The sequence below is a fragment of the Salvia splendens genome, chromosome 22 (assembly GCF_004379255.2).
Source record: "Salvia splendens isolate huo1 chromosome 22, SspV2, whole genome shotgun sequence".
In the NCBI taxonomy this organism is placed as follows: Eukaryota; Viridiplantae; Streptophyta; class Magnoliopsida; order Lamiales; family Lamiaceae; genus Salvia; species Salvia splendens.
The window spans coordinates 17,940,801-17,963,229 of NC_056053.1; the positions used below are offsets into that span (position 1 = coordinate 17,940,801).

Consider the following 22,429-nt stretch of genomic DNA (forward strand, 5'->3'; position numbering starts at 1 on the left):
TATTCATATAGTTATACGTTCACAAAATAATAACAATAATATAGTATAATGATATTACTATTATAATATGTCAAGACGATATATTATACTCCCTCCGTCCGTGAAATGTTATCCAGTTTAGCCATTACGAAAATCCAAGAACAACGCAATTATTCAGCTTTTATTAGTACTTTATTTGATCTCGTTATCCAACTACGAGACTACAAATTAAGATCATTATTATTCATTACAACATAATTAAGATATGTTGAAAGAGAGGTTTTATTTTTATTTGTGTTTCCATCCAATTAAATTATGGGCTTCATGAGAATGGCGGAGTGGTTCGAAATGTGGAGGCTGAACTGTGGACGATATTGGAGTGGCCCGGGGGAGGAAGCAGCTCGAAATTGTGGACGAGGCGGCCTATGGTGATCCCGAGCATAGGCATGGCGAGAAGAATCCCGGGGCAGCTCCTCCGGCCCACCCCGAATGGGAGGAACCTGTAGTCGTTACCGTTGACCTCGACTCCAGCTTCCTCCTTTACGAACCTCTCCGGCCTGAATTCTTCCGGCTTTTTCCAGTGGTCCGGGTTGTTGGCCAACCACCACGCGTTCACCAACACCTTGCTCTCTGCCGGGATGTCGAACCCCCCGAGCTTGGCGTGCTCGAGGTTCATGTGGGGCACCAGGAGTGGCACGGGCGTCCAGAGACGGAGGCTCTCCTTGATCACCGCCTGGAGGTACGGGAGCCTGGCGATGTCGGGCTCCGTTATCTGGACTCCCGGCCCGAGGACCATGTCGAGCTCTAGGCGTAGCTTGGTCTGGATGTCCGGGTGGTTCACTAGCTCAGCAATGCACCACTCCATCCCCCATAGAGTTGTCTCAATTCCTGAATTTAATCAATTTAATTTGCATAATAACTATTATGGGGTAACATCTGTGTCATGATAATTAGTCATGACAACTGAACAGACACAAAATGTTAATAGGAGAAATATATATGTAGATAGATAAATACCAGTAGAATTGATATTCTCAACAATGCAAAGGACATTTTCCTCATTCAACTCTCCCTTCAGCTGGGCTTCAAGTATGTGATCTATCCCGCATTTCTCGGTCGCCTCCTCCATGCTCACGAGCTTCCTGTATATATATGTATATAAATGAATGCACCCATTTATTAGTAGTAGAAGAAAATAATACTCCCTCCGTCCCATAAAGAATGTCTCACTTTGATCGGGCACGAGTTTTAAGAAATGTAATGAAAAATGAGTTGAAAAAGTTAGTGGAAGGTGGGTCCTACTTTTATATATTAGTTTTATAATAAAATGTGAGTAGTAATGAATTAGTGGAATATGGAGTCCACTACAAAAAATGGTAAAAAATTAAATGAGACAAAGCTTTGTGGGACGGACGGAAATAAAAAAATGGGACAATCTTTGTGGGACGGAGGGAGTAGTAAAAAATTATATAAATTAAAGAAATTTACTTTCGGATCTGAACGAATTGATCCTTGAAGAGGCGCGACCTCCTCTCGGCGACACGGCGACAGATATTGAGATAACCTCTGAGAAAGGGCCTCAAAACGGGGATGAAATCGCCATAGTTATACTCGAAGCTCTGCGCCAAATGACTCCTCTCACCATTCAACATCTTCAATTCCACAAACAAAGGATCCTCATCGCTCTCAAATCTCTGATCAAACAAAATCCGATAAACATTATTGTACATCATCGGCTGGAGCCGCTTTCGAATCACAACAATCGGCTCCTCCTCCTTATTCATCGCCTTCACCTCGTCCACCACCGAGGCGGCCTCAGCCTCCCAGCCCGCGCGGTGCTACTGCGCCACCTTGGCGGTGAAGAAGGGCGCTGTCATGACGTGGCGCATCTTCCGCCAGTGGTCGCCGTAGACGGAGAAGGTCATGTCCATGCCTCTGCCCATCAGGATGTCATACACCAAGTTGAGGGGGCGTGACCCGAACGCCACACCCTGTGCGTGGAGCACCTCATTCGCTAGGTCGGGGGATGAGGCCACGGCGAGGTTGCGCTGCCCCAGGCGGAGGAGGAACACGTCGCCGTGTTAATTATGGAGCCTAAAATATCTCCTACCATATTTAGGTTTTGTTACCTTGAAGTATATTTCCATATGATCTATTTGACAGATTATGGAATTAATCTATTCACATGTTAACACAGAATTGCATGATAGAACGCAAATAATTCATGCTCAAAAAAAGTAAATACTAAAACATGATTTATATGGTTTAGAGTTACCGATTTGATTCTTCAAAGAATCGACGTTTGCTTGGGCCTTCTCCACGATGATCTTCAATACTAGACCACGGATCTTCTGACTGGTTCCCAAACTGTATCTCGATATCTGGGTGGACTAATCTTATCAAAATACTAGGACTCGAATAAAGAAGACAGAAATTCCCCACAGAGGGAGCTGAAGAAAAATCCGTCTCCTTTAATAATGAGAGAGGGACGAAAATTTTCATATAGGAAAAAGTGCATTTTCTGTCTCATTTATTCTCCTATTTATGTTAAGTTCATATTGGGCCCAGTCAGGGATCTATGGAAGGTTTTGGATATGGGCTCACCCTAATTAGCTTTTTACTAATTAAATTGAACCGACAATTTAATACAAGCTTATATTGGAATATTACTAGCAGTCACAGGAGCATTGCAGAGCCCAAAAGGCATTCCCTGATAAGCGTACGTACCAAAGAGGCACGTAAAAGTGGTCTTGTCCTGATCCTCCGGATTAACATATATCTGGAAGTAGCCGCTATACCCATCAAGGAAACAGAAGTATTGTTTTCCTGCCAGTCTCTCCAGCATCTGGTCGATAAAGGGAATGGGAAAGTGATCCTTCCGCGTGGCTGCATTTAGCTTCCTGTAGTCGATGCACATACGTCATCCCGTTGAAACGCTCAGATTTTGCACTGTTTTAAGGCCATTATTTGGTTCGTTTTTAATGTCAAAATCACATTACATGTCCATAATTTGAATATTTCATACATTTTGGTATTTTGACGTGTTTTGTGAGAAATGTGCATATTTGAGCCGAAAAAGGGAGTAAAAATGCAAAGTATGGAAATCTGGAGTTCAGACGGCAACCGGCGACCGCCAGCGCCCGACGGCCAGTGAAGCGTAGCGGCCCGTATTTTGAAGATCTTTTCCTTCTACAATGAGGAGTGTCTTTCCCCTATAAATAGGCCCTCAAGCTTCATCAAATGAGAGCTTCTTTTTGCAACATAATTCCTAGAGATTAAAAGCTAGAGTACGTCATTGTGCAAGGAGTTGAAGAAGAATTCAAGAACATCAAGAACGACAAGGATTCAACCTACGGGTTTTATTTGCTTTAGTTTTATGTTCCAATTATATTCCCTTCAATCTATGTATTTAGATTATTACATCATGTGTAACTAAATCCATAGGATTCTAGGGATGTGTTAGTAACGACTTTAGTTATACAATTCTTATTTTCTATTTAATATCCATTTTGTTTTTACTTTGTTTCTTCCCTAAGTTATTTTTGACACTTCACGTCCGAGTGACACATTCTGTGTTGATCCAACATAATTTGCTTCATAACTGTGAGAGAGTTCTAGCGAATTAGGTCCACTTAGTAGACACTATAATTAGTTTCCTTTAAAACGACACTGTTAATTGAGAGTGAGGACTTTTCAAGGGTCTTAGGAGCTTTTCGGAGTTACGTGTTAGGATTGACAACCCTAATATTAGTAATCAACGTTTGCATCGTATGAGCATAAGCTAGGTGACTCGTTCTATCAAAGTAATAACTGTGCTAGGGTATTGTAGTTTAGAATTTGTATAACCATAACTGTGAACGCACATCCCTGGAATTCCCTTATCTCTGTGTTTTATCTGCAGCAAGTTGTTATTTGCTTGCAATTGCTTTCAGTTTTCAAAAGTTTCCAAAATCTTTCGGTCATCCAGATAGTAATTGAGTTTTAGTAGAAGATAGACACTTTGCGTTTGTTTTCCCCGTGTTCGATATCCGGTACTGACCTTTAGCTATACTATTGCTATTCTGTATACTTGCAGGTATTAATAGTGCTAAAAAATAGTGCATCAAGTTTTTGGCACCGTTGCCGGGGAAGACAATTCACATTGGAGTGATATCTTCAAACGAACAATTTTACTACTTTGGATTTTGATTGCTTTCATTTTTATTTTTTTAGTTTCTTTTTGTTTTAATGGATTTCCCCACGGGCATGGAGAATCTATACGGTTACTATGATGAGCAGCAAGGAGGGTACTACGAAGAGTGCTATAGCCCCGACCATGGGGGATCATACTATAACCCAGACTGCTCTAATTACTCCTACAATGCACAAGATTACTGTTCTGATGATTATTCTGAAATATGTGCAGGTATGGAAGATCAACCCCGCTCCAATTGGGAAGAACTGTTGGAAATCTGCATCGCTGAAGTTCTTGAACATAGGAAGGTAACAAATCAGAGGTTGGAAAACGTGGAAAGAAATACAAACATCTTGGAGAGAGGATTGAAAAATCTTGTCACTCAAGTCGGGATGCTGGAATTCAATATAGGGATCCTAGCTACAGCCATAGGGAGCAAACATACCCCGGGGACGCTTCCTAGCTTGCCAGAAATCAATCCAAAGGGAAAGTGTCATGTTGTGCAGCTACGTAGCGTGACCACATACCAACCCCCGGAGGCAAGAGACCTAGGCAGGGGAAGGAAGGAAGCAGAAAAATCACCCGACAACGTATCAGCCGATAACGTGCGGCGGTCTGCCGCACAACCTCACGGCGGTCCGCCAGATATTCCCCAGCTAGTTGAGCTCGATTCTGGAACAGACACTGATGAAGTTCCGGCGGCCGCCACACCTCATCGCGGCGATCCGCCGACCGAGAGGCAACAGCTGGACGCTCCGCCACACAGCAGTGTCACATTTCCATATCCTCAACGATTGAAGAGTAAGAAGCTTGACGCCCAGTTTGCCAAATTCTTGGAGGCCATGAGCAAAGTCCACATCAATTTTCCATTGGTGGATGCTCTGCAACAAATGCCCAACTACGCCAAGTTCTTGAAAGATGTGGTCGCTAAGAAGAGGAAGTGAGGAAAGTATGAGACAGTGGGCTTAACAGAAAACTACAGTGCTATCCTTCAAAAAGGATTGCCCACTAAACACAAAGATCCAGGGAGTTTTACATTATCTTGTGTTTTAGGGAATGATGTGAAAGGTAGAGCATTGTGTGATCTTGGATCCAGTATTAATTTGATGCCTTAGTTTTTTTTACTGGAAGCTCGATGTTGATAACATCCGCCCACCTCGATTACTTTGCCATGGCAGACAGAAGCACAACAACTCCAATGGGGGTCGTAGAAGACGTCTTGATAATAGTAGGAGAATTTATTTTTCCGGCTGATTTTGTTGTGTTGGACATGTAGGAAGACAAGAAGGTGCTGTTAATACTTGGAAGGCCATTTTTAGCCACTGGCGGGGCCATGATAGATGTACAGAAGGGGGAATTGACTTTGAAATTACATGATGAGAGTATCACCTTCAACATCTACGACGCCCTAAAATTTCATGGAAAAGAAGGGGCAGAAGGCTATCAAGAATGTAGCGTCATCCAAGTTGTCACGGATTGTGTGAGGGAAGTAGAAATCACATATCATCAAACTCAGGATCCCCTCTTGTCTCATAAATTCCTTCACTCCTACTACGGATTTATCTACTTGTGCTGCTAATATATGTGCTATGATTGCAGAACTTGAGGTGCTCCCCGAAAGAATCCCTCAAAAGGGGAATGCATTCTTGCAAGTACGTACCCCCGAAGAGGAGGAAGATAGAAAGAAAACGTTGGAAAAGCCAAGAGGACCACCTAAGGTAGAGCTGAAGCCACTCCCCGAACATTTCAGGTACGCATTTCTAGGGCCAGATAACACTTTTCCAGTTGTTGTGTCTGCTGCGTTGAGTGAAAAAGAGTGTGAAAAGCTGTTGTGTGTGCTAAACAAGTATAGATCTGCGATAGAATGGTCTATTAGTGACTTGAAAGGGATTAGCCCAATCACATGCATGCATAGAATTTTACTTGAGGAAGGGCATAAACCTCGTGTGCAAAATCAACGTAGGCTTAATCCTATCATGCAAGATGTAGTGAGGAAATAATTGATTAAGTTACTAAATGCAGGGATTATCTATGCCATATCTGATAGTGAATGGGTAAGTCCTACTCAAGTAGTAGCTAAGAAATGGGGGATGACTGTAGTGCCCGGTGAGGATGGAGAGATGATAGCCACAAGAGTAGCTACAAGTTGGAGAGTTTGCATTGATTATAGGATGCTAAATGCAGCCACTATGAAAGATCACTTCCCTTTACCTTTCATTGATCAGATACTTGATAGACTAGGGGGATATGATTACTACTGCTTTCTTGATGGCTATTCTGGTTATAATCAAATTGTAATTGCTCCCGAAGATCAACATAAGTCTGCTTTCACTTGTCCTTATGGTATTTATGCTTATAGGAAGATGTCTTTTGGCTTATGTAATGCTCCTGCCACTTTTCAGAGATGTATGATGGCTATATTTCATGATTTGATTGAGCAAGTGATTGAGGTTTTTATGGATGATTTTTCTGTGTTTGGCAAATCTTATGATCATTGTCTTGAAAATTTAGGTAAACTTTTGCAGAGATGCGTAGAAACTAACCTTGTGCTTAATTGAGAAAAATGTCACTTTATGGTGAAAGAAGGTGTAGTTCTAGGGCATAAAGTGTCTTCTGCAGGGATCGAAGTTGACAGGGCAAAGATTGCAGCCATTGAGAAACTCTCACCTCTATCCAATGAGAAGACAGTGAGAAGTTTTTTAGGGCATGCAGGGTTCTACCGGAGATTCATCAAGGATTTCTCCAAAATCTCTAAACCTCTTTGTAAATTGCTTGAAAAAGATGTGAAATTTAATTTTACCTCTGATTGTTTACAAGCCTTTGAGAACTTGAAGAAAGCTTTAGTGAGCGCGCCCATCCTCATCACCCCAGATTGTAGGAACTGCCTGCAAGAACTCTGCAGAAACTTGACTCATGCTAATTTTGCAATCAATATGTCACCCACAAGTGTATGGGGTATGTAGCACGTGGCAAGTTAAAATTATCAATCCACGAAGACTAAATGCCGATTTAAGTACTACGATGCAATGTCAAACACTATCTAGACGACTAAAATGGGGTTTTTGGTTTTTCTTAACTAAGAACAAAGAACGAGTAAGCAAATAAGAGCGAATTAAGAACGTAAAACAAGTAAAAGGATGGTTTTCACACAAATTGGGAAAAGGTAGGGATATGGATCCGTTGGTATGGATCACGGGTGTCACCTAGGGATTATGCTCATCTATTAGGTCTCATGTGTGACTAGGAAGGTCGGAAAACTTGGTTACACCCCCTCTCGGGTGCATCTAACTCGTGGGTCTAATGTCGGAGTCTCCTCCCTACAAGTCAAGTTCGACTCCTAAGAACAACGGGCCCAAGCCTTCTCTCTAGCTCATGCATCTCTCGATCACATGTAACGCACGTAGTTGTTAATTACCTAACCATTCTAATCATGCATCTCTCAATGTCAACAATTAGAACAAGATATATCAAATTGGTAGCTATGCAATTGGATAATAAAAGCTCAATAACCAACAAAGCCAACACAAATGAAATATGTAAGCACAAATCAAGGTTTAACCCCATGGATTCCATACAAACTTCACCAAATCCCTAATAAAAACTTAACTACTCATAGTGGAAGCTAAAACAAAAGAAAATACAAATGAAACAAAGGAAAACATGGATAGAAATGGAAAATAGAATTCCCTAAGGTGGAATTGATGTTGGGGAGAGTCTTCTTCTTCAATCTCTTGAAGATGGAAGCCTCCTTACCTTCAATCCTCTTGAATCTCTCGATTTTTCTCTTGATTTTGCAGTGGGGAAAGTTAGGGTTCGAAAATGAGTGAGAACCCTTTTATATCCGGAGTGAGAAAGAGGCAAAAGTGGGCGTCAGTAGGAAACGACCGGCCGGGCGATTTGTCGGATGAAAAATGCCCGGCCGGGCGAACTTTCTGTTCTCTCTGCTCAAACGTCCGACCGGGCGTTTTGTACATGGAAAACGACCGGCCGGGCGAACTCTCTGGAATCAGCTCGTTCGCTCCGTTTTGCCCGTTTTAGACCTGTTTTTGCATCAAAACTCCGACAAACTCGTTAACTCTAAAAGTAGCAAATAAATGGATGAAACCTATACTTTATACCTCAAAAGATTCAACAACATGTGTTAATCACCCATCTAAACATCCTAAACTATGAGTTTGTCAAAACTCTACTCCAAGCTCTCTCACTCTCAAACTTGCTATTATGGCTGAAATTTCAAAGATGTGTAAAAGAGTGTTCAAAGGTGGTGTGGAGGGGATTTTATAGGCAGGTGTATGTACTCGTGAAGTCTTAATTGGAGCTGTTGTATTTCTTGTTCTTTTCCTGCAACAAATCCCCTCGTTTAATCCTCTCTGCAGCACTTTCGTTTAAGAATTTTGATGTTATTTGTAGTACATAGTACTTGACTATTAACTCCATCTTATTCCCATATGGCTACCTAGTACTTAGCTAATAACTCCCATTGTTTGATTGTTGCAGGTAGCACATAGAGAGGAGGCAGGAGCTGTTGGGAGTAGGGGAGTGCAGCTGGTTTTGCAGGCTGCCCTTTTGGCTTGTTTCAAGGAGTAATTATGAGCCTTGTCTTTCTCATGCAACTTGTTGTGGGAGGGGGAGTGCAGTTGCATTCCTGCCATTTTAGGCAATACTCCAAGTCCCCTTTGGAAGTGTAGATGTCTCTTACTCTTACTTAACTTGTTTACTAGTCTTTGGTACCTCAATTGATTTAATTAGCATTGCTTGTATCATGCAGGTTCTTGTATCCATAGGAGGAAGAGCAGATTGATCTGCTAATGGGTTGACCTTCTGGCCGCCATCCCTCCGTCGTCGGGCTGAACTATCGGGCCTCAGAAAGATGTGGTCCGTGATTGAAGAGAAAAAAAGGCCCGCTGATTATATTATTGTACTTGTAGTCATGACTCTTTTCTCAAACTCATAAACTCATAAACCCACATGCATTAAAGTATGTAAGTTAAGGTGTAGTTTGGGGTGTAGTCGAATATTCTAGTTCGGAAATGAACTCTTCATTTTCTTTCATGTCGTTAATTGTATTTTAATACATATGTACGTAATTGTTCTAGCCCGATTGACACCTTTCTATTTAGCAAACAATTAAAGTCATCTACTAATATTTCCGATTCATAATTAATTTCTATTAACAGACAGCCCACTTCACTAATTAAAATCTTAGCTCATAATTTTCATTAAGAGGCCCAGCAGAAAACAATGAAATCAGGCCCAACACCTATACACTCCCCCAAAACAAGTAATAAATTGGCCCAAAAGCCTTAAAATAAAATGAGCCCCAAATATATTAAGAGGCCCAGCAGTAAACAATGAAATCAGGCACAACACCTATACACTCCTCAAAATAAGTAATAAATTGGCCCAAAAGCCTTACACTAAACCCTAATAAATTGGCCCAAAAGCCATAAAATAAAATGAGCCCCAAATATACTTCTTTTCCATCGTGACTTCTTCTTGCCCAATTCATTCTCCCATTACCAATTTTCTTCAATCCCTAGTTGAGGCAATAGCAGCGCCTCCCCTTTCTTCTTCTTCAAATCCGATTAACTGTCGATTTTGTTCCCAAATCGGATTGAAGTTCGTAAACTGAAAGTTGCGAAGTTCTTCGACAGAGATGGACGTTGATTTCGAAGAGGAGAACTTCAGGTCTTTGCAGATAGAGGAGGATGAAGGCGACGACGTAGAGGATGCAGACAGTGATGAAATTGACGATGGAGAGGATCAGATTCCTATGACTTTAGGGTTTGCGGAGATGCCTCAAAATCCTTGGTCATCGCGCCGCCAATACTTCCCGAGTAAAGCTGGCGGTTCACCAGTAATTTAAATTGGCTTCCATTGTTAAATTTTGTGATTTCACTTTCAGATTTGGATTTCGAGCTGTATCACTTGTGTAATTATACTCATATGTTTGTTTCCTGGTGATGTGAAGGTTATGGAGAGCATATGCATTAATATATTACTGTTTCAAGGATTATTATGAATATTTCGAAATCTGATTATGATTTTTTTGTGATTTAGGCATGGTTGGATCCCATTAATTTGCCTTCGGGAAGCTCCAGTCTTTGTGATTTTTGCCGTGAGCCTTTGCAGTTTCTGATTCAGGTAATGAAATAGATTGTTACGGGAAATTAGACTCACCTCATTATAGAGCGAAATTTATCATTGAAACATATAGATTAATTTTGGTTGACAGAAAAAAATTGAAGAAACAAGACTATATTTTGTGGACGGAAGGAGTATAAACTGTAAACTCGTCTAATTTCTCTTTCTCATTATTTTTGTTTGAGTAGGTTTACGCGCCTTTACCTGAGGAATCAACTTTTCACCTAACACTGTTCATTTTCATGTGTTCGTCAATGTCCTGTCTTCTTCGTGATCAGCTTGAGCAGTGGAGGCGGTCTCCAGAAGTCCAGTCCAGAAGGTAAGTGTTTTCTCGTTCGTTATCTCTAAAATTGTTACAATACATATGAAGTTGAAATGATCAATTGATTTATTACTTGCTATGTCATGTTTCCGATAACAAAATGCCTTTAACAGTATCAAGGTTTTTCGGTGTCAATTGCCACGGGTGAACCCCTTCTACTCTAGTGAGGCTCCTGCTGAAGATGGGAGTCAGCAGCCATTGACAGCTGGAGGTAATGTTTTGGTAATTTTTATGTACATCTCCTGTGTATAGGTTGTTGGTTTGGTTGAAAATTCTTGTCGAGTACTCAACTATTGCAATGGCGATAGCTTTAATGGTTAAATTTTGGGGTGCAAAGCTTTGGATAGGAAGAAATTTATATTAATGTGGTGGGAATTGTGCAGAACACAATATGGCATTGCACCTACAGATGAGAGAAACTGAGAAGTGCTATAGTATTGAGATAGAAAGATGGTATTGGTGTGCTGTGTATATGCCTGCAAGTCGGGAGGGCCTGCTTAGTTATTTCTTAATCTGTTTTCATTGGTTCGGATATTGTTTGTGTTTGTTTGGTTGCTCAGTCATTTGTATTGGACCCTTCCTCGGCTGAAGATTGGTAAATGGCTTCTATTTAGATAGTAGGACATTATGGTAGATGTATAATTACTGTTTAGTCAATTGGGTATAGAGGCTAGGCAGGAGTAAGGATTCGTTTCATTATCCTTGTTCCTTCAGTGTGTTTCCCAGAATGTTTCTACTAAGGTACTCGTAATTTTTATCTTATCTTCTGTATAGGTCTTTTTTTGTAGTTCTAGAGGGCTGCATGTTATGATTTTATGTAACATATTAATTTGAATGTACACTGATGATTAATAGAATGTTCCAGCAATGCTATGTGATTGGTGTCGGTCATGGAAAGGAGACAAAATTTGTAGTAGCTGTAGAAGAGTGCGCTATTGTTCTGGGAATCACCAGGTAATTAACTTAGCTCAGCAAGGCATGACATATGGTTTTGAGCTTCAGATAACAAATGGAATACTTGCAGGCTGCTCACTGGCGATCCAGTAGCTCAAGTCATAGAGTCCTATGCCAACAGTTGGAGCCATCTGGCGATGAGTCTGAATTGGGTAATAGTTCTAGACAACACCAATGATTATAGTATGTGGCTTGTGTTGACCCATGCTCGTATGCTTAATTTGAAGAAGTAAAGGTTCCTCTATATGCGCTGAACTTTAAATATGCATATTCCAGTCATATGCTGATTACAATAGAATATTGTTAGTACGTGTCCTTGGTACTGGAGTGAAACATTGTTGGATTGTGGAAGTTTCTTAACTATTTACTTCAGTGTCCAATGATAAGAATTAATCATTCATTCTGAAGCAATGTGGCTTCATGATTTTTATTGCCAAACAGCTGCAAGCAACTCCCTTTGGCCCGAGTATGAGATCACATGCGAGGATGAGAGTGAATTTGATGAGCCAATATCCAGTGATAATGGATCTGGTAATGCATTGGTTTCTAGAAGCCGGACAGAGGGTTCTGATGGAAATCTTATGAATTATTTCCAGGTGATTTTTTCTCATCTCTGTAATCTCTTATTTCTGGGCTTAATTCTTAAATAAATAGTTAAAATCTAATTTTCTTAATTATTGCGTAGGCATCTGATGACAATAGTAGTTGGGCATCTTTCCAAGAGAGAATATCTTCAGCTCCCGAACAAGTCTTAAGGTGATCAGTCGGAATTGGATATAACGAACTGTGTCTCCAATCTCCATTTTCATAGACATTGCATTTTTCTATGTCTAGCGAAATCTTTGAAACGAGTTGCTAGATCATCGGTTGCTTTCTTAACTTCACATCTGTTTCTTTGATGAGCAGATACTCTAGCTCCTCTCAAGCAAATCCATTATGGCCCGTTTCTAGTGGCCGGCCGTCAAGAGCCGATATTCCTAGGTGCAACCATTGTGGTGGCACACGTGCCTTTGAATTTCAGGTTAGTGGTTCTACCATTCACATTTCGTCCAATAAAGTGGAATGAGTTGGTTTTCTTTAAGATTATGTCGTTGCTCTACCGGCTTTCGACAGCAACCACATTTGATTCCTATACTGATTCTTCTTTTGTTGGACTCTTGTAGGTTTTACCCCAGATACTCTACTTCTTCCATGTGGAAGACAACAGGGATTCTCTCGACTGGGCCACCATCGCCGTGTACACATGTGAGGCCTCGTGTGAAGGTGGTGCGAGTTACAAAGAGGAATTTGCTTGGGTTCAACTTGCTAGTCAGTCTATATCGCACCAATGAATGCCGAGAGAGAGCGAATTTTGTAGTCGTGCTAAGACAAAGTTGGGAAACCGCAAATATGCTCGTATTCTTGTCTGCAATTCTCACATGAAAGGGATATGGTGAGTTGCATCATCTTTTTTTTGTTTTTGGTTTGTCCTATTTTTTTGGTGGGAAGACGTCGTATTAGATTATTACAGAGTTGATTTTTTACTTTTATGATTGGGAATACACATACAAGGTTGATAATCATGGGCCATTTTTGTCGTTTAAATACTCTACTACATGATCAGAGTCGGAGTGTTGTTGTTTGGTGAAGGTAATACACATGAATTTAACATATTTAATCTTAAAATAATTGGCCTTTAATCTATTTTTACGTTAAGAAAATAATTGGCTTTTGAAAATGTAATTTATTTGTAATTCTTATTTATTGCTCTACACATTGCTTATAAAATCACAAAATTTAATCAAAATTTTAAACCAAAGAAACTAAAACATAGTAAAAAATAAGCAAAATAAATTTAGTCAAATGGAACCGTTCTGATTTGAAACTTTGTGATTTATAGTTCATATTTTGCAAAATATAGAATAAACAAGAATTTGATCAAACTGCCTACTTTTATAGGTAATTAAACCAATAAATAATACTCCCTCCGTGCGCCATTAGGAGTCTCATTTATTGGTGACGCGGGTTTTAAGAAATGTTAAGAAAAGTGGGGGGAAAAAAGTTAGTGGAATAGGGGTCCTACTTGTATATATTAATTTTAAATTAAATGTGAGTGGAATTAGTTAGTAGAAGGTGGAACTCTATTACCATTTATGGTAAAATTGAACCGAGACTCTTATTCGCGGACGGACTAAAATAGAAAAAATGGGACTCTTATTCGCGGACGGAGGGAGTACTCCCTAAACTAAAGGTATTCCGAGCAAGTTCGATGTCACAAATATCCTATTGAAGAAGACGTACAAATGTGAATAAAAAATGATTAGGAAAAGAATTTCAAGACAAACATACATTTGAAAATCCTACACTACCAAAACTTTTTTCTTATACATGAAAGAAAGAACTGATATTGTACACATAATCTACCGTCGACAGCCGCGAACTGCCTCTCGGACGATGATATTCCACCTCCTCTTCTGTCCTACTGGAGATCGTACGCAACACTGGCACGGGATATTCCACCTCCTCTTCTGTCCTACTGAAGATCGCACTGGCACTGGCACGGGATAACTCGTGTATCTCTCCCCCACGGTTCAATGAAAGAATGGCTAAGAACTTAATATGGGAAGAATTTCACAAGGCTGCAACTTGGCAGTTTGAATTCAACAAGAAGAAGCAATCGGAGGAGGGGCTAGACCACGAGACTTGGAGCTCCGGGCAAGGGTCGGGCAACACATTTACAGACGACCCCTCAACATAAGCGCACATCCAAGATGAGGATGGGTCATACGAAGCAGTGAGGGAGACGTTGGAGAGGCATATGGACGTGAATGGGGACTTGTCTATACCGGAGAATACCCCGGCTGTGGTGATATTTATGACAACGATACCACTAAAGCTTATGGCGGCGATGACTGGGAGGGCATTGGGATCATATTTATCATCGGGGTGATTCGTGAACTGACTTGTTGCCTTGATTCCTCGCTGCACGTTTTCCATGTAGACATCCGATAGGAATATGTCTTTGATGTATGCGCCCCTCCCCTTCGCCGTCTTCAGATCGATGCCATTCACCGAGTCGTACACATGAAGATGCTCGGCCAGCTCGTCGGACATCCCGCCAGACATCTCACTTCCGAACGCGAGTCCGGAAACGGATGAAGATTGTAACCGCGTCTTCCTAACATGGACCTTGCTGGTTGGTTTGTTGTAGCTTAAGCCCATATTCATCCCAACCACTTTTCAGCACCACAACATCTAATCCTATAAATGATTGATCTGGTCTATCATGACAATTCTTTGAAAACAAAGAATCAAATAATTTTATGTGGTGAAACAAAATATCTCTCATTTCCCCCTCGAATAGATTGCACGAGTTTGAATCCCCTTGCACAGAGGAAGACTTGTACAAAACAAATAAACCAGACGTATGATCTATTTGACAGATTAAGGAATTAATCTATTCACATGTTAACACAGAATTGCATGATAGAACGCAAATAAGTCATGCTCAGAGAAAGTAAATACTAAAACATGATTTATATGGTTTAGAGTTACCGATTTGATTCTTCAAAGAATCGACGTTTGCTTGGCCTTCTCCACGATGATCTTCAATACTAGACCATGGATCTTATGACTGGTTCCCAAACTGTATCTCGATATCTGGGTGGACTGATCTTATTAAAATACTAGGACACGAATAAAGAAGACAGAAATTCCCCACAGAGGGAGCTGAAGAAAAATCCGTCTCCTTTAATAATGAGAGAGGGACGAAAATTTTCATATAGGAAAAGGTGCATTTTCTGTCTCATTTATTCTCATATTTATATTAAGTTCATATTGGGTCCAGTCAGGGATCTATGGAAGGTTTTGGATATGGGCTCACCCTAATTAGTTTTTTACTAATTAAATTGAACCCACAATTTAATAAAAGCTTATATTGAAATATTACTAGCAGTCACATGAGCATTGCAGAGCCCAAAAGGCATTCCCTGATAAGCGTACGTACCAAAGGGCACGTAAAAGTGGTCTTGTCCTGATCCTCCGGATTAACATATATCTGGAAGGAGGAGTTTGTGGCTGGGCTATGGCTGGGCTATTGCTATTGGAGATACTCTAAACTTTTAGCAGTTGCGTGTTGGAGATTAATCATATTATATTTGTTCTAGTGTGTGTCCCAAATCTAAGTGATTCAAGAAAGTTTAGATTATACATGTGATCTCCTAGTAAATGTTAAATTGATAATTGAGTTTGTTGAAGATTTAATATAAGATGGAAATAAATAGTGTGAGTAAAATAGGAGGAGAAAGAGAAAGTAGGGATATATTATGAGAGAAAGATAAAAAAATGAATAATATAATAGTAGTGATTTTTTTTCAGAAATAGACTAATTTTCATATATAGCAAATCAGAAAACGAGATTATTTTTTTTATGAAGGCAGAATTAGGATGTACCTGTAACACCCCGACTCTTTCTACCATTTTTATTTGTTCTCGAAGTGATATTGTTTGTGCACTTGAAATTTTTTTTTCGCTTTTATTTATTTGTCGAGAGAAGTATTTCACTTTTTTTGGCAAACAATTATTCTTTTACTATCAATTAGGAACCCACTTGTTATGAGCCCAAAACTTTTAAATTCTTCCTTCTTTGAGCCCAAAATTAGTCATCTTAATTTTAATCCAAGAATATCTATCATTCTACAATTTCAAATCCGCGGTCGTTATCTCAAATCTCTCCACCACCCTGAAAAAGAGGAATATAATTAGTCAAATCTTTTCCCATCGAGATATATATTCTATCAATTCCACGTTTTTCTTCAGTTAAACCATTTCCAACAAAATCGAGAGTTATAAATTAGAGAAAGAGAGATTAGAGTTTAGCAAAGTCAGATTTTTCTTTCAATACCAAAAGGACCGAGAGAGGGAGAAGATGGGTGGCGATGTTTAGAGTTTTAAACGGAGGGGGAAGGTGTTGAGTGAGGCATTACCGGCCCCACAACGATGGCCAGCGACTTAGCGCCTTTGCGATTAGAAATTGGACACGGCAGGTATCTTCAACGGTGGCTGCTCGGTTGTATCCGAGATCCGAAACATCACTGCGGCGGCAGCGCTGGCTGATCAACAACGATGATTGAGAGTCGCGGCTGCGGCGAATCGCAACGGCGATGAGGGAAGAAGATAGGCGGAGAGCTGAGCCTTCGAGCTCGCCGACGATGACGACGGAGTACAGATCGGAGGGCAAAGAGAGAGAGATTGGGAACAAGGGCAGTAGCTGCGCGAAGGAAAGCAACCGTGCAGCGGTTCAGCGACGGCGGCGTCGGACATGGAGGGCGAGCAGCAGCAGCAAACCACAGCGGCGACTGTGCACTAGTCGTCGCGAATTTGGCGGTAGCTCTGTGTTGCCGAGAAAAGAGAAGGGGAGGCAGAGGAGGCCGGAGGCTTCAACTCGCGACATTGGCGGCGGTGGCGCTGTGTTTTGCCGGCGACAATCAGCGAAGGAGAAGAGAGATGGGACGACAGCTGTGAATTCATCGGAGACAGCATGACATCATTGCTGGAAGAGGAGAAAAAGAGGAGCACTGCGTGAAGGCGTGAGGGGAGATGCGATACTTTGTTGAGTTCTGATTTTGAGAGCTTCAAATCCGAATTTCACGTATGGTGAGGAAAAGACGAAAGTTGGGCCTTATTTATTTAATATTTTGGGCCTAATGAATTAATTTAAATATTTGGGCTTACTGTTTTGATAACGAGTTGGAATTCATTTGGGTTGAGATAAATTAACTGAATGGAAGATTGGGCCGGAGTACTTTAAATCAATCATGCACGCTTTTCGAGAATGGAATGGAACACAAGTTAAGGCTTTAAACGAATGAGGTGTGCTTTCTTTTTAAATAAGAGTTATGCCCTAAGTATATTTTTATGTGAAAATGATATGAATATTTGTCATGCCGTGTTTGAACCTATTTGATGTGGTTTTTGCCATCTATGGATAATCGAATTCGGGTCTGACTAGGGAGTGAGTCTCTACTCAGGCTAATGTACACCTACGGGAGATCGTGCACTATCTTTCGAGTTGGCCGGTCTAGTGACTTGGAATGTGGCCACATTCCTTGTCATCAATGGTTCAGATATGGTAGACATATATGAGAAAATGACTGCAGTCACGAATTTTACGATGGAAATGATTTTAGTGTCTTGGGCGATTTCTAAAGTTAAAACCCCAAGGTCACTCAATGGTGGCATGATAAATTTCTTTTTATAAAATGTTTTTGGCATGAGTCCACTGAGTGCATCAAGTACTCAGCCCTGCATTTCTTTTTAAAAATGTGCAGGTTGAATGTGATGGTTGCGGTGGGTGTTGAGCAAGACCGTTGAAGAAATTTAAGTGTTTAGAATGTGTCATGTCTTCACACGTGACATATTTCTTCTCTCAAATGCTTCCGCTGAGTAGTTGTCCTTCTTTTGAGTTATTGTATCGCTGAGATAATATTCATTTTTGAGTTGTTGATGGTTGAGATACTCTGATTTTATTCGAGCTATTCCCATTTGTTTCGAGTTATGGTCGAGTCGAGTTGTGTTGTTTTCCCCTTTCTTCCCCGCTTGTTTAATCTTCCTCTAGTCGCGATTAACCGTGTTTTATATCATTAGAAAATGCGGGTGTAACATTATCAAGTGGCTTTGGATTGTACTACACATAAATGGGGTTAATCATTCAAATAACCACACCCCCAACCTTGAAAAAGGAGAACCAAAACCTCATTTACCTATCAAATAAAAACAAAAAAAGGAGCAGAACTGCAGTGCACCGGGGAACAAATCCAAAATAGAAATATCAGAAAACAGAAACAAATATTGTTTGTATGCTGAAATTGAAATTGAAAGAATAAAGTAGGAGCGCACCCCGGATCCACTTTGCTCCAGACAACATTTCCTCTGCGCTCTATTCATTTTATTTACTGTTAATTTCTTCTCTCTCAGTTCAAAAAAAGTCGTAGATTTTCCCCTCTGGTTTTACGCCGAATGGCAGACTGAACCGCCTCTTTCTCCCATTATATTCCTCCACTTGCCTCCCTTTCTCTCTCTTTACATGGTTTTAGTTTTGTTTGCTAGTTACAACAAACAACAACTTCTCTCTTCTTACTTTTTTTATTTTTGCATTTTAATTTTCTTTAATTATATAGACTCCAACCGTCTCCCCTCCTCTCTTCATTTCGCGTGTCACTTTCCGTTCGAGTAATTTCTCCCCTTCTCCACCTTTGCATGTGCCCTTCCTTCTCACAGTTAACTGAGAAAAGATTTTTCTTGATTTTCGAATCAGTAAGAAATTTAGAGGGTGGTTTCCTTCACCATAAATGGGATGAGGAGGTAAACAAAATACCCCATAGATTGATTCTCTTCTTCATTAAGATTTTATTTTTCAATTCATGTGTGATATTGTCTGAATCAAGATAACAAACATTCTTGAAATGGCCCCAGATAACAACAACAGCAACTGGCTCTCGTTTTCACTTTCCTCAGTAGAAATGGAGCTCAACCCTTCCGAGTCTCAGCTGCACTCCACCCCATCCGATTCCCACCATTTCTACCCTTTCGCCCATAACTCCAATGGTAAACATATTACGTGAATAATTTATGTGTATTTAATTAACGAATTCACTTCCGTGTTTCGGTTTGTTTTGCTGAGCCAAACAAGTTTGAAAAAAGTGGGAAAAGACAAGATAATGCACCCGTGTATTCTCCCATTTCTGTTACTTGAAGACTACATGCTTATTTTTAGCAATTTCCATTTATTTCATTCACTCATATATATACATACATACATGTGTGTTTCTTCCTCATTCAATTCAAATTTCATTCTTTTAATTTCAGGCTGGTCTAACCAGAAAGGCGAGACGATGTACGCCCACCCGCCCAAGCTCGAGGACTTCTTCGCCGACGCCGACTCGACCGAGACTCAGGACTCGTCCCTCACTCACATCTACGAAGATCTCAACGCTATTTCCGCGTTTCAAGCCTTCTCCGCCAACTCGGGCTCCGACTTCGACGACTCGGCCTTCCCCGCCCAGACTCAGTCCCCGGTTGAGTTGGTGCCCTTTTCTCAGGCTTCTGCAGCTCCCAATGCTCTCACTCTCCGAGTTAACTCGGAGAGTGAAACAAAGAGCTCGGGCAGGAAAATGGGGGATACCTTCGGCCAGAGAACTTCCATTTACAGAGGCGTCACAAGGTATGATTATGATTATTATTGCAGAAATAAAATAGATTGAATTTGAAGAATTGAGGAAAATGTGAATTGTGATTGATGCAGGCATAGATGGACAGGTAGATATGAGGCGCATTTATGGGATAACAGCTGCAGAAGAGAAGGGCAAGCGAGAAAAGGGCGTCAAGGTACGACTCCCATTTTGTTTTTATCTAATGGAGAGAGAGAAGAAGAAGAAAGAAAGAAGCATTTAAGATTCTTGAACATTTGATTCATGTCAAAGCAACAGGGAAGGGAGGGAAATGAAATGTGATTGGCTGCATGCCTTCCAACACATTAATTAATTGGCTTTGGAGAAGCTTATTTTTTTGTTTTTTTTATATCTCTATGTGGACTTGTTTCAATCAAGCTTTAATGGTGAGTGATTGATGGACTGTAAAATATGTTGTACTAGAAGAAATGAAATGAGGAAGTGGGCCGCCATTTGGTTGCAGGAATTAGTGCTTTTTTGGTTGAATTATTCCTTGGATTCTTCGTCTCCAGGTTCATACATGGGGATTTTGTCCTTGAGTTTTTCATTTTTGACTCCTTACACTCTGGTTAAAATTTCAAATAACTTTCAACTTTAACTTACTCACTTTTTATGGTTTGACCATCCCACCCACCTTATTATCTGGCCTCACTTTTTTTCTCTTCGGTTTAATATATTTTATCATATAGGTGCACTATTAATTGTACTACATGTAATGGTGTCCGATTGGAAAATGTGTTTACATGCTTGAAATTATGCATCCTTTTCTTGGACTTCAAATCTCAAATATCAAATAATCTCGAAAGAGTTAATTCATTCTTCTGTGATTTTGTTATTTAGTAGAAGTAGATTTTAATTTATGCGGCATTGTAATTGCTCCTACTGTTGTTGCATGTATCGGGATTATGTTCGTGGTTGTTGCTCGATGTCTACCGTCTCGTGCAGTGTATTTAGGTAAACAAACATTCTTGTTTTCAGCTCCCTTTGCTTTGGTTGATTATGTTTTATCATGTTTACACCTTGAAATTGTGTTCTCAGGTGGGTATGACAAGGAAGACAAGGCGGCAAGGTCGTATGATTTGGCTGCGCTCAAGTACTGGGGTCCGACTGCAACCACCAACTTCCCGGTAAACTATGAATTTCGAGCTTTTGAATTTGGCCTTGTGGCGAACTAGTAGTGGCCTAACCGGGTTGAATTTTTCGTGCAGGTTGCAAATTACGCCAAAGAATTGGAAGAGATGAAGCATGCAACTAAGCAAGAATTCATAGCCTCACTTCGAAGGTAGTACTTATTTTGCAATGCATACTTGATCTCAATCTTGTCATATAGCCAAGACGAGTTGTAACAAACTTAATCTCGACTTTTTTTTTTAGGAAAAGTAGTGGTTTCTCGAGGGGGGCTTCGATCTACAGAGGTGTTACGAGGTTAGGAGGACTCTCTCTTAAGAATATCTATGGATTGATCATACTGCCCTTCTTAACTGATCCATTATGATTCGTTGCAGGCATCATCAGCAAGGCCGGTGGCAGGCGAGAATCGGCCGTGTCGCTGGGAATAAGGACTTATACCTGGGAACATTTGGTAAACACACCCACCCGCCTAAATAGTAGATTCATACTCCCTCCATCCCATATTACTCGCACTTTTCATTTTAGGTCGTATATTTTGGATTGATTTTTTAGTTAAAAAAAATTAATATTCTAAGCATAATAGGATATCACTTAATAATTAACTCTAATATACTAATATCCCAATTCTTATTTAAAATAGGAATAGTGCAAGTAGTTTGGAACGAACTGAAATACAAAATGCGAGTGTAATGAGACAGGGAGTATATTTTTCTTGAAAACATTGCCTAATGATTTAATAAATGTGTAGCAACTGAGGAGGAAGCTGCAGAGGCATATGACATCGCCGCGATCAAGTTCAGAGGCATAAACGCAGTGACCAACTTCGAGATGAACCGGTACGATATCGATGCCATAGCCAAAAGCCCCCTTCCCTTAGGTGGCTCTGCGAAACGCATGAAGGTTTCGGTTGAAGCCGAGGAGAAACTACCTCTGTGCAATAGCAGCGGCAACATCAACTTCTCTGCCATCCAACCGGGTTCTGCCATCCCGTGTGGAGTCCCCTACGACACAACAACGCCTTACTACCACCACAACCTGTTCAGCGTTGGAGCCTCGGATGCGGCGGCCTCTGGGTCGGCCATGGTGAGCCTGATGCAGCCGCCGCCAGAGTTTTTCATCTGGCCTAACCAATCGTATTAGGTAGGCAGTGCTAGTGAGTGATACTAACTTACCGGCTAGGTTTTTAGGATGGATTCAGAAAAAAAGATTTAAGGTTTTTTTGGTGTAAGTAGAAACTTTTGATTCATTTCAATTTCTATGTACCAAAAACTGGAGGCACTCGATCGCTGTGGATTAATTTTCAACAGGTTTTCCATAGTCGTCGAATGATACGATGCTTATAGCTGATTTTGTTATATAATAATTGCAATTTGCATAACATTCTTGATTCACTCTAATATTTTGGGGTTGACAATAAACTAGAGTAGACAGTATTACTTCTATATTGCATTTGGTCTTATAGTATTGAAAAATGGTAGTAACAAAAAGTTTCATCTTTTGATTGAATTATACGGACCT

The 22,429-nt window shown here is 40.5% G+C and overlaps 2 protein-coding genes and 2 pseudogenes across 3 annotated transcripts; 2 read left to right on the forward strand and 2 right to left on the reverse strand.

Annotated features, from left to right (window-relative positions):
* Positions 1 to 287: 287 nt before the first annotated feature.
* Positions 288 to 2,054, reverse strand: LOC121786847 (annotated as a pseudogene).
* Positions 2,055 to 9,636: 7,582 nt separating this feature from the next.
* On the forward strand, positions 9,637 to 13,157 carry LOC121785966 (programmed cell death protein 2-like). The gene is made up of 10 exons (XM_042184462.1): positions 9,637 to 10,010; positions 10,214 to 10,297; positions 10,486 to 10,616; positions 10,733 to 10,830; positions 11,485 to 11,573; positions 11,644 to 11,725; positions 12,015 to 12,169; positions 12,259 to 12,329; positions 12,480 to 12,594; positions 12,737 to 13,157. Exons 1-10 carry the CDS (start codon positions 9,810 to 9,812, stop codon positions 12,902 to 12,904), a joined length of 1,194 nt encoding a protein of 397 aa, XP_042040396.1. The 5' UTR covers positions 9,637 to 9,809; the 3' UTR covers positions 12,905 to 13,157.
* Positions 13,158 to 13,992: 835 nt separating this feature from the next.
* On the reverse strand, positions 13,993 to 14,901 carry LOC121786848 (annotated as a pseudogene).
* Positions 14,902 to 18,497: 3,596 nt separating this feature from the next.
* On the forward strand, positions 18,498 to 22,228 carry LOC121787628 (AP2-like ethylene-responsive transcription factor AIL6). 2 transcript variants are annotated; one of them, XM_042186420.1, is made up of 10 exons: positions 18,498 to 18,914; positions 19,026 to 19,157; positions 19,419 to 19,773; positions 19,855 to 19,937; positions 20,726 to 20,734; positions 20,819 to 20,907; positions 20,989 to 21,062; positions 21,155 to 21,205; positions 21,286 to 21,362; positions 21,660 to 22,228. In XM_042186420.1, exons 2-10 carry the CDS (start codon positions 19,073 to 19,075, stop codon positions 22,049 to 22,051), a joined length of 1,215 nt encoding a protein of 404 aa, XP_042042354.1. In that variant the 5' UTR covers positions 18,498 to 18,914; positions 19,026 to 19,072; the 3' UTR covers positions 22,052 to 22,228. The 2 variants fall into 2 exon arrangements, with proteins under 2 accessions (XP_042042354.1, XP_042042353.1); XM_042186419.1 differs by lacking the exon at positions 18,498 to 18,914 and having other exon boundaries at positions 19,016 to 19,157.
* The last annotated feature ends 201 nt before the right edge of the window (positions 22,229 to 22,429 follow it).